The sequence below is a fragment of the Pleurodeles waltl genome, chromosome 4_1, assembly GCF_031143425.1.
Source record: "Pleurodeles waltl isolate 20211129_DDA chromosome 4_1, aPleWal1.hap1.20221129, whole genome shotgun sequence".
Taxonomy (NCBI): domain Eukaryota; kingdom Metazoa; phylum Chordata; class Amphibia; order Caudata; family Salamandridae; genus Pleurodeles; species Pleurodeles waltl.
In genome coordinates, this window is record NC_090442.1 from 195370415 (window position 1) to 195383435 (window position 13021).

The following is a 13021-nucleotide window of genomic DNA, read 5'->3' on the forward strand; positions in this document are numbered from 1 at the left end:
GTTATCATTGGTAAATGCTTTACGTTTGTCCCTCTTTGGGGCGGTTTTGTTACTGCTTTGGACACTTACCCTGTTACATGGGTAATTGCACATTTGCCGATACGGTTGACTGTGAGTGAGCTTCTTTTTCCTTTTTCTGTTGCTCCTTTGTGCTCTTGCTCATGGCGGCCGTGGTGCTTTGAATTGGCTCGCTTATGTCAACTGTTTTATTTTTCATTTTTAATTTATGTGGCAAGAAAAGTCCAGTTAGGAATTTACAACAATAATAGCTCTAACTCGAGCAAATGTGAGACCCATTGCATTGCAAATGCTTGTTCTTGCTAGCAGGGGGTGCACTGAGCTTTCCATGCCCATTCCTTCTCTTCCCTGCTCACTCATACTGGGCTCAGACAGGGCTTTCCTCCTGCCTGGATTAGGCCTGCCAGTGCCTCACGCATGCTGGTGAGGCATAATATGGGCCTTCCTGTGCCCTGGTGCAGGCTCATGCTCTCTCTGGCTCTCATGCGGCCTCACCTCCTCCTGCAGACAGGTGTCGGTTTGTGGGGGGGCAGGGCCACTGCAGGAGAAGACCGGTACTTTTTCCTCCCTGGGGTGTGGCAGACAGCTACTCGGGGCGCGTAGCGCACACTGTGCCTATCTCGGTTTCACTTCCATGACTTCTATCACTGCTGGGTCAAGGGAGGCGGGGCTGCTCCTGTACCCGTGTTGACTCAGGTGGGTTGCGTGAATCTGTGAGTTCTTGTGTGCACTTCTTTTTTTTTGCCGGGCGTCAGTCGCTCTGCGATAGGGTAGGAATATAGGGCTTCCTGTCCTGCCGGATGTCACCTATGCCTTCTCTTCTTCCTAAGGGAAACCTCTGCACGTACTTGGCATTTGCAGCTCGCTGTGCGATGAAGAGGCGGGCGGCAGGGGGAATAAAATAAACAAACATTAAATTTAAAAATAAATAAAAACTTACCTGCCTCGTTGCCATGCCGCTCCTCTTTCCTCTGTCACTGCAGGCACAGGTTCCCAGCCTGCCCTGCGGCCAATCCTAACGTTGCATGAAAGCAGTGTTAGGAGTGGCTGGAGTACCCTGGCTGGGCTTCCTGAGGCAAACTGGGAGCCTAGGCCTGCTCTCTCCAACCCGGCAACACAGTCCTGGGTTGGAGAGAGCACAATGCACACGTGTATTTGGCCAGCCCGAGATGGCCGGCCAAACACACATGCGTACTGAGGGAAGTGTACACCACTTCCCTCCATGGCTGTCACCCCTCTCCCCTGACCCCTCTCCTTTAAGAGACCTCACTCTTCCTCTCGGGTGGGTCTGGTGCCCTTCCGTACCACAGGCTGTACCCCTAGCCCGCTCCTCCTACTCAAGGTCCTCTCCTGAGGACATGTCTCTGGCTCTCACCTTCCTGTCAAGGCTCTGTCCTCTCAGCCATGATGGTAGTCCTTAAGGCGATCCTGGGCTGGAGGTGCGAAGCAAGGATGGAGGGACGGTGTAAGGCATGGTGGGATCAGCCATTCTCGTCGCCAATGTAAGATTGCCTGCCCAAAGTCCACATAGTAAAATAAAGGACAGCACAGACACTACTTGTATGCTTACTCAACTGGCCACCAGCACGTGTGCCTGGCCCCTTTAATTAACAGGGTCACCTGACTGGTGATGCCTCTGTTGGATGGGTGTGGGATGTATGTAAGCACAGCCCCTAGGGAGGGACTGCTCCATGAGGTATCCAACAGAACACTACACCCCCCCTGCAGAATGCAAAGAGGGACCCTTGCGTCTCCCATATCTCACTGATATTCATTGGCCTTGGGTGGAATGGTGCCGTTCTGAAGGGTTCGGGGCAGTCCTCCTTGCACTATAGGGGGGTGTAGTGGCTCTGCATTACGTCCCTGTTCACATGCCTAATGGAAAAACGTGGCTTGTAGTGTTTGCCAAATGTTCTGAGGCACAGTGGCAAAGGAAAGGATGTCCGAAGGGTGGAGCCTTCAGAACGCTGGCACTTCACCAAACCATGTGTATCTCGATGGCATTAGCAAAAGACAATGTTGGAGGCCTACCTAGGAGGTCTGACTGGAAGGACTCAGATAAACAGCTTGGGAAGGTGCTCCAAGACAGTAGTATGCAAGCCCTTGAGGTTCAGGCAAACAATTAATAGTGGACCATTTTTAGGCCTGGCCCAGAGACAGGTTTAGGAGTGTCTTCAGCCTCATGCATTAAAACAAAATCTTAAATGAAATGTACATGTAAATGTATATGCTGATGGGGTTTTGAATCAGCCCCCACCTTCCGCTGCTGTGTTAAACTTTCATTCACATTTTACTTTTGTTCACCAAATTAATAAGCATGGGGTAGTGGGTCGGCCGACATCAGCCTTAAGCTATCTTAACACTGTCAGTGACAGCATTTATCTGAACACAAGTGCTCTTCAGTGCCCGGCCCAGTAATTTTTTTATTTGCATTCTTTATCCTTTTCAACAGAACTTTTCTTTGCAGAAAAAAGAATCATATTTTCTCTGATGTGCATTAAAAGTAAAAAGGAATTTACACAATACCTGCTGCACATACACCAGCCTGCTAGGACTCCCACATACAGTTCTATTAAAATGATATGCCCTGGTTTAATTTTCTTTAATTTAACATTAATATTGGAAGCATCTGGCCACCACATTTAGACGGCATCATGTGTTCTTTTTTTCCCTTTTTTGTATTTTTGTTGTATATGCTTACTCTAAATAAATAAAATAATAAAAATGTAACTCTCACTTTAGCATGTCAAGGATAGACCTGTTGGCTTCGCTAATGATTGTTTTGACAGGTCCCAAGTGAGTGATGTGACCAGTAAGCCTATCTGCCTGACGTGTTAGTGGGTCCACCTGCCTATAAGCTGTGAAAGATGTATATGAAAGAGAGAGGGAGGGCAGTTCTGGGAGAAGTCAGCCCAGAAGGAAGGAGCTGATGATGTAGGGAAAGAAACCATTCTCGATCACAACAGTGAAAATAACCCAATTTTTTCTCTAGATCAGTTGTGGATTTAGTGTGGGCGACCATGGCCTTGAGGCACTCAGAATGACATGCGCAAGGACCACTTAAGAACAGGAGTACGGTTTCCATTGTGCAGAACCATTTGCTAGCTATTCATAGCGATAGGACATCTACCACCCGAGTCTTCATGCAGTTCTGAATGCATCATCAAACAAGTGAGATCCAGTCTTACAGCTGTTCGGATGTGCAATAGAGGTATGCAGTGTAGAGACCCGGTGAAAGAGAAGACGTTGTGGCATGCTGTAGGTCAATTTGCAAATTTTGTTGAGGGAGACGGTTACGTTTTCCAGTTAGGTCCAAGACAGTGGCAAGCCAAAAGAAAAGACAAGACAACGAGGATCACGTTCCTGATCTCTGGTGGACAGCACTTCTTTCCTGTGTTCATCATGGTCCATTAGGGTATCTGTTCTCCTGCTGTCTAAAATCCAAATGGAAGTCACTTAGCATTGTATTTGGTTTTAGGTGGGCGGAGGACTGAGCGATGACCATTGTTTCAAGAATGTTTGTGATAGATGGTAGGACCTCTGGGTTAGTCGGTGGTGAATTGACCATAGTGCCTTTGCCAAGAATAGCAAGGCAAATTAAGACTGCTTCTGTGAAAAAAGATTTGAAAATGTACACACATTTTAAAATAGCCTTTTACTGACTTTTCTTTCTGGATTTTGCACATACACGGCATTCAAAGCAAACAAAAGTAGGTTATCCGAAAATACAATATACAGCCTTATTAATTGGACTGATGGTCAATTAGTCCACAAGTCCAGTGCATGTCACCTGTTGACAAAAAGAGGAGAAAGAAAAGAAAGAAACACCTAATTTAACACATTCAAATATGAATGCTTCTAAAGCATTGTATCAACATTTTGATTACTACATATCGCACTACAGGAATAGCATAGCAAACATATTGATGACCAAAATATTGAAAAGATAAGTATAGGTTTAATATTTAACTTCTCGTATATTTACCTCGATGAACTGGCAATATCCTTATCCTTATCCTGTAAGCAGGGGCACTTTAGTCCTTACAAAACATTGTCCCTGCTTTAACTTTCCCACAACCCACTTAAATCCTTGGTGCATAGCTCTTTCATATGAAATACAGAACTTATTTTTAATTATGAAGAATACACATAGAATCTCAAGTGAAAAATTAAACACATAAAACAACTGTTATCTATTTATTGCAAAAATATATTAGAATCAGTTTAATACATCAGTTTAAAAAAAAATACACAACAGCTAGGAATGTGTAGAAACATGCAGTAATATTCAAATTTTCCTATAATTACCTACGGAGTGCACAAAATAAACAGGCTGCCATGTATATCTCCTTTCTGCTTGTGGCTATGCAGCTAGAAAAACAGAGGAGAACAAAGAAAAGCAAGTTTTAATTTTTATTCTTTAAAGAGGTGTTTTCATGACCTGACCTTTTTCCCTTGGCTGCCAGCTCTGGGAGCAGGAAGTATGACACCATAACCCAACTATTATTACAGTTATGTCATTTCTTTATAATAGGTGACTGGGTGGGTCACAGGTTGCCTATTACACGGAAATTAGAGACAGGTTTTTATACAGGGATTGCAGAATATGTATAAAAATATTAAAGTTCAATAGATATGGAGTTATGAATCGTAAATGTATACTTACCTATTTATACATACCTTCTTGATATTTTCATTATTACTACATTTCCTATCATAGATTGTGTATCATGATGTTCTTGTGGTCGATATTCTGACATACAAGCACTTCTAGGGAGGCTTGAGATTGTTGTATGTTTACAAAGTCCTCCATCATATGCTGCATTGATTGAGTGGCATCATACAAAATGAAACTATGTCATTAACAAAGATGCTAATTTGTACTTGTGTTTAGACAGCAACAGACCTTTACATTCTACTGTTGTTTGTTAAGGACTGGGCACTGAGAACCTAATGGAAAGTTGAACCACCAGGTAGCCACAATGCCACCCTGTGCAGAATAGTACAAGTGAAAGGTGTTAGGTAACTCCTTAAGAGGGTCCAAGATCGGAGACAAAATCACAGAAGGTAAAAAAAAAAACGTGGTTCTCTAGTTAGTCTTGGTTGAAGAAGATTAGTACTGAATCAAAAGTAAGGCACCAAGACTCACCTGAAATCAGATTATAAGGCTGTCCTAGCATACCTCAAATTACAACTCCCTACCCACGCTCATATAACCCCTCCCGTAACGTATCACTAATATCTTCTAAATAAAATCTGATATGCACTACTATCTCAACTGCTCCCATCCCTTCACCCCAGACACAGAATCTTCCACTCATACACCGATTCCAAATGTACCACAATTCACAAACAACTCTTATTTAACCAACATTACCCTACAATCTCTTTCACCTAACACCTTACTCAGTCAGCATGACTAACCACTACTCAACACCGCACAGACCAGCTCATCCACCACTTACATAGCCAACCCACGCACCTTTTGTCTTGTAGTGTTATTATTAGGGAGGACATGGGTTGGGGTTTCCCGCTCTTTCTCCTCTTGTGTGAAGATGTAACACTGGGTTATTCCCAGTGTGATTGCCAAGAAATCCACACATTCTCATTGTCTGCCTACAGACCAAAGAAGTGCTAAATCATCAGAATCGCTCAACAAACAATCCCAAATATCAGACTGAACCACATCTCTATAGAAACTCGACACCCATGTATCTTTCTCGAGCAGAACAAACACATTGCAGTGCGATAAATACAAACCCTAATAATTGTCAACTCATCAAAATGTCTACAGACAAACCTAAACAAACCACTAACTGGACATACCATATGATTATGTACCCCATATTAAAAACAAGTACAAAGTCAAGCAATTCCAATAATGTTTAATATCTATCTAAAAAAACAAGTTGTAGCAACACCATCAACAGCCAATCAGAACAACCTACGACGGAGCAACTTATATCACTAGCCCACAAGTAATCAACTTTCAGCCTTTCTACTCTTTATATTTCCTTAGGTTGCTTCCTACCTCAACTTTCCAAAACTTCCTACATGAAAATAGCCTGATGTATAGCCAGGGTTTGTTCTCTCTGTATTTCTATTTGAATGATACTATTCTTACAGCCCATCCTCTGCCTGCCTTAGTACCTCTGCGTTTACTCTAACTTTTCTCATCCCTGCCACCTTGCTTTGTAATTAACCATATCCCTCCTTACAAATCTTGAACTCTCCTTCTGAAATACCATTCCTGCAACCTCTCTACTCACCCCACTCCGATAAATCACAATTTTTCATTCTGCTTAACCTCTGCTTGATATCTCAATCTAACCTTCTCCGCCCTACTCACCCCTCTTTTTTCCACTTGCTTTAACTCAATCTAATAATTACACCTCACTCCTATTGTCTTAATATGTCACCACTTCCAAATGGAGGAAATTCTACATTTTCCCTCGAGCACAACACTAATCTAATGACCAACAAAGCTACAACAATTATTAATAACCTAAACCCAACCATAACAGAATTCCTGGCCAAGAACAACAAGCAGGCTGCAGTGCAAGCCTGGCTCAATGACATGAACCTAGATGGCTTCAAACCCCAACTTTCACCAAATGCCATTTGACTTCACCCTGGACACCAACCTTAACCTCAAAGAACACATTGCCAAAAAACACAAATATGGCCTGTAAATAGCTCTCTATTCCAAAGAATGTCAAACTGTTCCTTTCCAGCAAGACTTCTGAATTACTGTTCAAGCCCTGGTAATCGTGTATCTGGCATCTCAGACTCCACACTGGCACTCCTTGGGGACATCCTACACGCTGCAGCAAATCTCACCCGGGCCTTGAACAAATATGACTATATCATCCCCCATCGTGTTGGAACTTCATTGGCTTCCCTTGCTGGTCCGCACCCTCTTTAAAGCCAGTTTCATAATTTACAAAGCCATAACGACCACACCCCCACTTATCTTGCAGACAAGCTCACCACCTCCCATGGTAAAATAAAAGAAAAATCAAGACAGCAGGCCTTTTCCATCTATAGCCACAGGGTCTGGAACAACGTCCCTGTGTCCATTTGGACCGCCCCAGCCCTGCTCCAATTTAGCAAAGAGAGGAAGACTCACTTCTTTAAAGAACACAATATAACAATACATTAGCTATCTACAACCCAGCATCCTCTCATATTACTTGTTGACTTTATGCTCTTCTTTGACCATGTACAGCACTCCACTGACTTTTGGCTTGGTTTGCAATATAGCACTACCACATAACAAACTTACATACAATCACTGGATTAACCACTAACTTGCTCTACAGAGTAGCATGCTACCTGCCATAAAGCACTTCTGTGCCTCATCAGTGGTAGTAAGTGCTAAATAAATTTGGCAAGAAGAAGCCCAAATATGACCTAATATGTCCAGTGCTGAGTTTTGCAGTCTCACTGGTACTCTTCATGCAAGATATTCCATGCAGCTTGCTGACCACACTTTTAGGTGACTACGAGTGCGGAAAAGGCTGGTTGGTTTAGGCCAGGGTTCTGCAAAGTCGATCCTGGAGAGCCGGGTCCATGCCAGGTTTTTAGCATATCCACATTTAGAAAAAAGATGTTTCAGAAATCTACATTTTTCTAAATGTGGATATGCTAAAAACCTGGCATGGACCCGGCTCTCCAGGACCGACTTTGCAGAACCCTGGTCTAGGCTATACAGATGCTTAAAAGTGCCTTGAGTGTGGCACTTAGCAACATGTCATCCAGGTGTGCTTCTCCTTCTACTGGATATGCATAAACTCCAGTAAGCTCTTAGCACTGGTACAGCTCTCAACACATATGTAACATTGTTGTATCACCTGGGCCATTGACCACACACAAATTAGAGTCAACTCTGAGCAGCCTTGATTTGGACATCTTTTAAATTCAACCATCTTGGAAAACTCTTCATTTAGACATATCCTTGCCAAAGGAGAAACCACATTTGATAGAATAATTTTAAAAATACTAGGTCAAGTTTTAATTTTTAGAGGAATAGTGGTTTATAATGGTCAAATGTCTTCTCAGCTGCAAACCCAAAAGTGCAAGTGAAAATCCAAACTATATTCATGCACTTAATCTGCGTCATTAGTCATCTTGCTTATGTTATGTTTGGTGATTGTGATTGAGGCCTACAAGGTCCTGAAAAATGCTAATTAGCAGGGCCAGACTTACCGTAGGGAAAATCGGGTGTTTTCCCGTGAGGTTAGAAGGATGGGGCCCATGTGTGCATCTTTGGGGCCTAGTTTTGTGACTGGGGCCGGTTTTGCAGAGGTGCAATATCAGCCCCCAGTAACAAATGCAGAAGTGCTTCGTACTTGAACCCTACTCCTCGGTCCCAGGGGCTGGTCTGACAAAATTGCCAGGGCTGCTTTGGGTTCCCAGTCCAGCCCTGCTAATAAGTGAAATGGGTTCAAGTCTATCAGAAGTATGTTTTTTGAAAGAATGTTTTCGCAAAGATGCTCCTCGTCACGTTTTTGTGTCCCTTCGGTAGGAAATTCTTCCACCCTGAGGAGAAGGAGAGCATCTTCACCATGGACCACTTCCCCCTGTGGTATCGCCGAGCAGCTGAGCATACTCCCGGGAGCTTCATCTTCTTCATCTCCTCTAATGATAATCCAGGTATGTTGTCAACTGAAGTGCATTCAGCGTTCTGCGGGCAAATATGGCGGCAAGGAGTGGCAGAATGGCGGAAGGTAGAGAGAAGGGCATGGGGCACTCTCCTATCTCAGTAAACTTACTGCTTTCTTGATGTCTCACTGACTGTAAGATCATAACATGAGGCAGAAAGGGTCTTTCCTTTTAATGAGGGTTCATGGGGTCAAAGACTAGAAATCAGTATTTTTTCCAAAGCATTTCACATTTGAGTGACATGGTCCTGTAGACAAGATGGACTACAGACTACTGCATGACATGTTGCCTTTTTCAAGCCAATAAAGTAGTGCTTCCTGAGTGACATGGGGAGATGGCAAAATGTAGCTCCCAAATGCACAGTCAGTAGACAGAGAGAACTTTTTGAGAAAATGGTCACTGTTGCTGGGATTGAGTGGATGACCTTTGAATTTGTTTAAAGCCAAGCACAAATATACAGATATTCAGTGCTTAATTTGTGAAAATATAAGTGCCAGGGCCCTTGTCAGAAGGCCTCTACAGCTTGCACTACCCATTGCTCCTTTCAGCACTGCCAGTGACAGCACTAATACCGCTACTAAACATCAAACTCCTACAAGTGTGACAGTAAAGACTATTGCAGACCCTCAAAGCTATAAGATTTGCTAAGGTGGTAGGTATAATGCCATTTGTAATACATATCTAAACAATAAACAACTATTGTGTGCTCATCTCTGAATTACATAAACAGCACCACCGTGTGGCAGACTTTCATAATTGCCGGTGTTGACAATTAAGTGCCAGTGCCAAGCACCGGAAACCACTAGCTCAAATTAAGCACTGCAGATACTATGTGAATAGCATTGTACAGTAGGTATGTGCTGCAGATATAATAAGAGGCATATGGTTTGCACACATCAATTGGTTTATGTGAGCCCTAAGTGAAGTCTACTATAATACATGGGAGCCTTCATCATTCCCTATATAAAAGCTTGCCTCCAATTTCCTTATTACAGTCAAGAGGTGACATCTGTCTTAAGTTGTAATAACAAACTGTAGTAACTGCTCAACTGTACTTATTTTTCACAGCTGGGTTGTGACACTATAATGCCTACTGTCAGAGCAAGCAGCAAAGGTGAAATGAGGGTCCCAGAACATAAGTACAGCTTCAGTTTACAGTTTATACAATGAAAAGGAGCAATGGCTTTTCCTACTTCTGATCTGTTTTTCTAAATGAACAGTAGTGAGAAAGAAGATGTTTATGGGAAAGTTTATTTTTTGCAAGCTATAGGCCATTATCGGAAAAAAGGAATCTCTCTGCATGTTTCTGCACATTCTAAGCCACCACATGTTTTTAAATCTGACATATTAAACTGTTTCTGATACAATTTTTGCAACAAATTACTAACTGCTTTTGGCATGTTTAATTTTGCACTACAGATTCTACTTTGTTCTTCAGATCTGCAGGCATTCTATCTCTTTCATATGAAAGAGCAACACACCAAGGATTTAAGTGGTTTATGTGAATTTTGATGTGTTTATAGTAACCCCAATCTTGAACCTTATAATGTAAATAAAGGGTGCTTCATTCTTTGTATCACATGTGAATAAGAAACAACACTACAATATTGGGAGAGGTGGGGGATAACCATACATTTCCTATAGAGCATGCATGTGACATAAAAAAGAACATTTTCTAACTAACTGTGATGTGTGCATTTGTGGACTGTTCTGGTCAGGAGGCAACATTCATCCCAAATTACACTCCACTGAGTTCTCTGAATGCCTTCCTTTTTTTAGATCATAACCCCTCGGACGTTGACCCTCCAACCCCCGCTGCTGAACCAAGCACATACGACGAGTGGCAGCAACAGGGTATCTGTATATGAGCTCAAAGAGGCCCTGTGGGTAGCCATCTTCACGATATAGGGCATCTCACCCCATCAAACATGGCACACCTGCCACTCCTGTTACCTTGCTTCCATCGCTCATGTATTCATGGCACCACATGGCATGGGCATGGTTCATGGGCATACTCTGCTCTGTGAAGCACAGCAGCAGCATGTGATTCACCCCTTGAGCATGTGTTGCCATGTGGATGCTAGCATATGAGTACATTGCCACAAATACTCATTGTTTTGCCACCCAGCTCCATTTTTTTTTTTATTTTACTTGTGTTTCTGAAGCGCCGGCCAATTCATATAGTGCAGAGAAAGCCTCAGGCACGGTACAGCAGTATAAAAGTGAAAAATTAAGTGAAAACTAGACATCAGTGGTTGACCCGGAACAAGTGAGCAAATATCAGTGAATTGCATATGTGATAAGAGACATGAAAAAATATGGGCCCGAATTTAAGAAAAGTAGCACTAAATCCAATGCATTGCCACTTTTCTTGTTCCCCATAGCGCCTCTACAATCACCATGTGTGTGCGGTATTTAGTATATGGCGCACCATGGGGCAGGGTAGGGGCAATAGCATCACATTTTTGATGCTATCAATGTACTCTGCTGGATTAGCTCCAAAATTTTGGAGCTAATCCTGCAGAGTACTAAGAGGCCCAATGAAAACAATAGTATGCCCCCTTTTAACTCCTGCTCTGTGCAGGCAGCTTGATTACACTGTGCCATTTTTGTGTTTCCCACTAACGGGGAAACGTCCCCCTTGCATACAATATGTCTGGCACAGGTATAATGTGACACAAGGGGTTACAAAGTGGTGCAATGCATGCATTGCACCACTTTGTAAATCTGGTGCTGCGAATTTGGCCTCGTTGGGCCACATTAGTGTCATAAACAAATGACGCTAATGTGGCGCAAGGCCCTCTTAAATCTGGGCCATGGTGTGCAGCGTAGAAGGAATGGTGCAATATGAAGCAAGCAGTCCAGAACACAGCATTCTATTTAGTACATTATGAGGTGGTGAGATACCTTGAGAGGTGCGTGAGAGACATGAGAAGTATGAGGAGAAATGAGGAGACAGAAGCTTAAGCAAGGAACCAAGCATGACGTTTCTGGGTTTTGTTTCTTTGGAAAAACACTGGGGTCCTTTAGGTGCAGGGCAAGGAGAGAAGGAAGCCTGGATGGAGAGTTAAAATGCAGTAAAGGTTAGGGAAGTAGGTAGGCCTAGCCACCTTTCCACAGCTTTTTGGAAATTCTAGCCACAAAGTTCTGTTGTTCAAATCTACACACTTGTTTTATGAAAGAGGGGTAAAAAGTGTTTATATTGTGGGCACACTGTCACTTAGATAATCTGCATAATAGTGGCACACTTGAATTTGCATTGGTCATGCCTCAAGAACTGTGAGTTAATGTGTACCTAGACATAAGATTCAAAACAGTATTTTAAAATATAGTTAGTAAGAAAAGACTAACCCAAAAAGGAATTAGGTATCAGAAATAGAAATGTAGGGGAAACAATGAAGATTTATTAAAAATGTAAAGCGCAAAACAGGAAAATAGAAAATGCAAATACAGCAGCAATCTCATTGAATCAATAAAAGTACATAGAAGCAAATTGCTGTGAAGGCTCTCAATTACAGAAATAATGTAATTAAAAGCAAAAATTAGGCAAATACACTAAGGGCCTGATTTAGAACTCGGCGGACTAGTTACTCCGTCACAATAGTGACGGATATCCCATCGGACGAAATCTAAATCCCATAAGACATAATGGGATTTAGACTTCAGAGGACGGGATTTGCGTCGCTGTTGTGATGGAGTAGTCTGTCCGCCAAGTTCTAAATCAGGCCTTAAGTCTCAATGTGCAAAATATCAATACGAAACCGGACAGCATCCCTAGAGGCTCAGAAAATTCTAGCTCACCCACAAAAGTGTTTTTATTGCAATTTTCAGCATATGGTATCATTGAAATTTTAAAGTCTGCTTGGTGTGAGCATTATTATAGCAAATCGCATTTTGTATACCTAAAATGTCACATAAACCTAGAATCTAAGCACTAACCTACTACTTGAATATTGAATTCTGACCTAATGTCATTCTGAGGTGTCAGAACAAACTTGTTACATGAACATCAGAAAACTATCTTGAATGAACACAGTACAGTGTGCAAACAGAAAGAGCACTGGAAAGTAGAAGAAGGCTTCCTCCAGTGAGTTTTCTGAGAATCGAAAATAAATAGTGCACATCTCCCTGTATCTGATTTCAAGCGAGAAATGTAAAAACACAATGAACATCATGATACAGCAGCCATTTTTACAAAGATGGAGTCGAGGCCTAACTGAGCCCTAGTTTAGCCTAAGTCAGAAAAAACACATTAAAACACCTCATAATTATTTTCTTTCAACTGCAATAGCTCTGTGCTAATACACAAATATTAATTCAGATGTTGAATGACTAATAT

General features: G+C 42.4%; 1 protein-coding gene across 1 annotated transcript in view; it reads left to right on the top strand.

Moving 5' to 3' along the window:
- The window catches only part of CACNA2D4 (calcium voltage-gated channel auxiliary subunit alpha2delta 4), an 861469-nt gene that overhangs the window by 407506 nt on the left and 440942 nt on the right, over positions 1-13021 (top strand). Inside the window, exon 25 of the mRNA XM_069228087.1 lies at positions 8546-8673. Coding sequence (XP_069084188.1) covers positions 8546-8673 — 128 coding nt within the window. The remainder of the gene's footprint in view (positions 1-8545; positions 8674-13021) is intronic.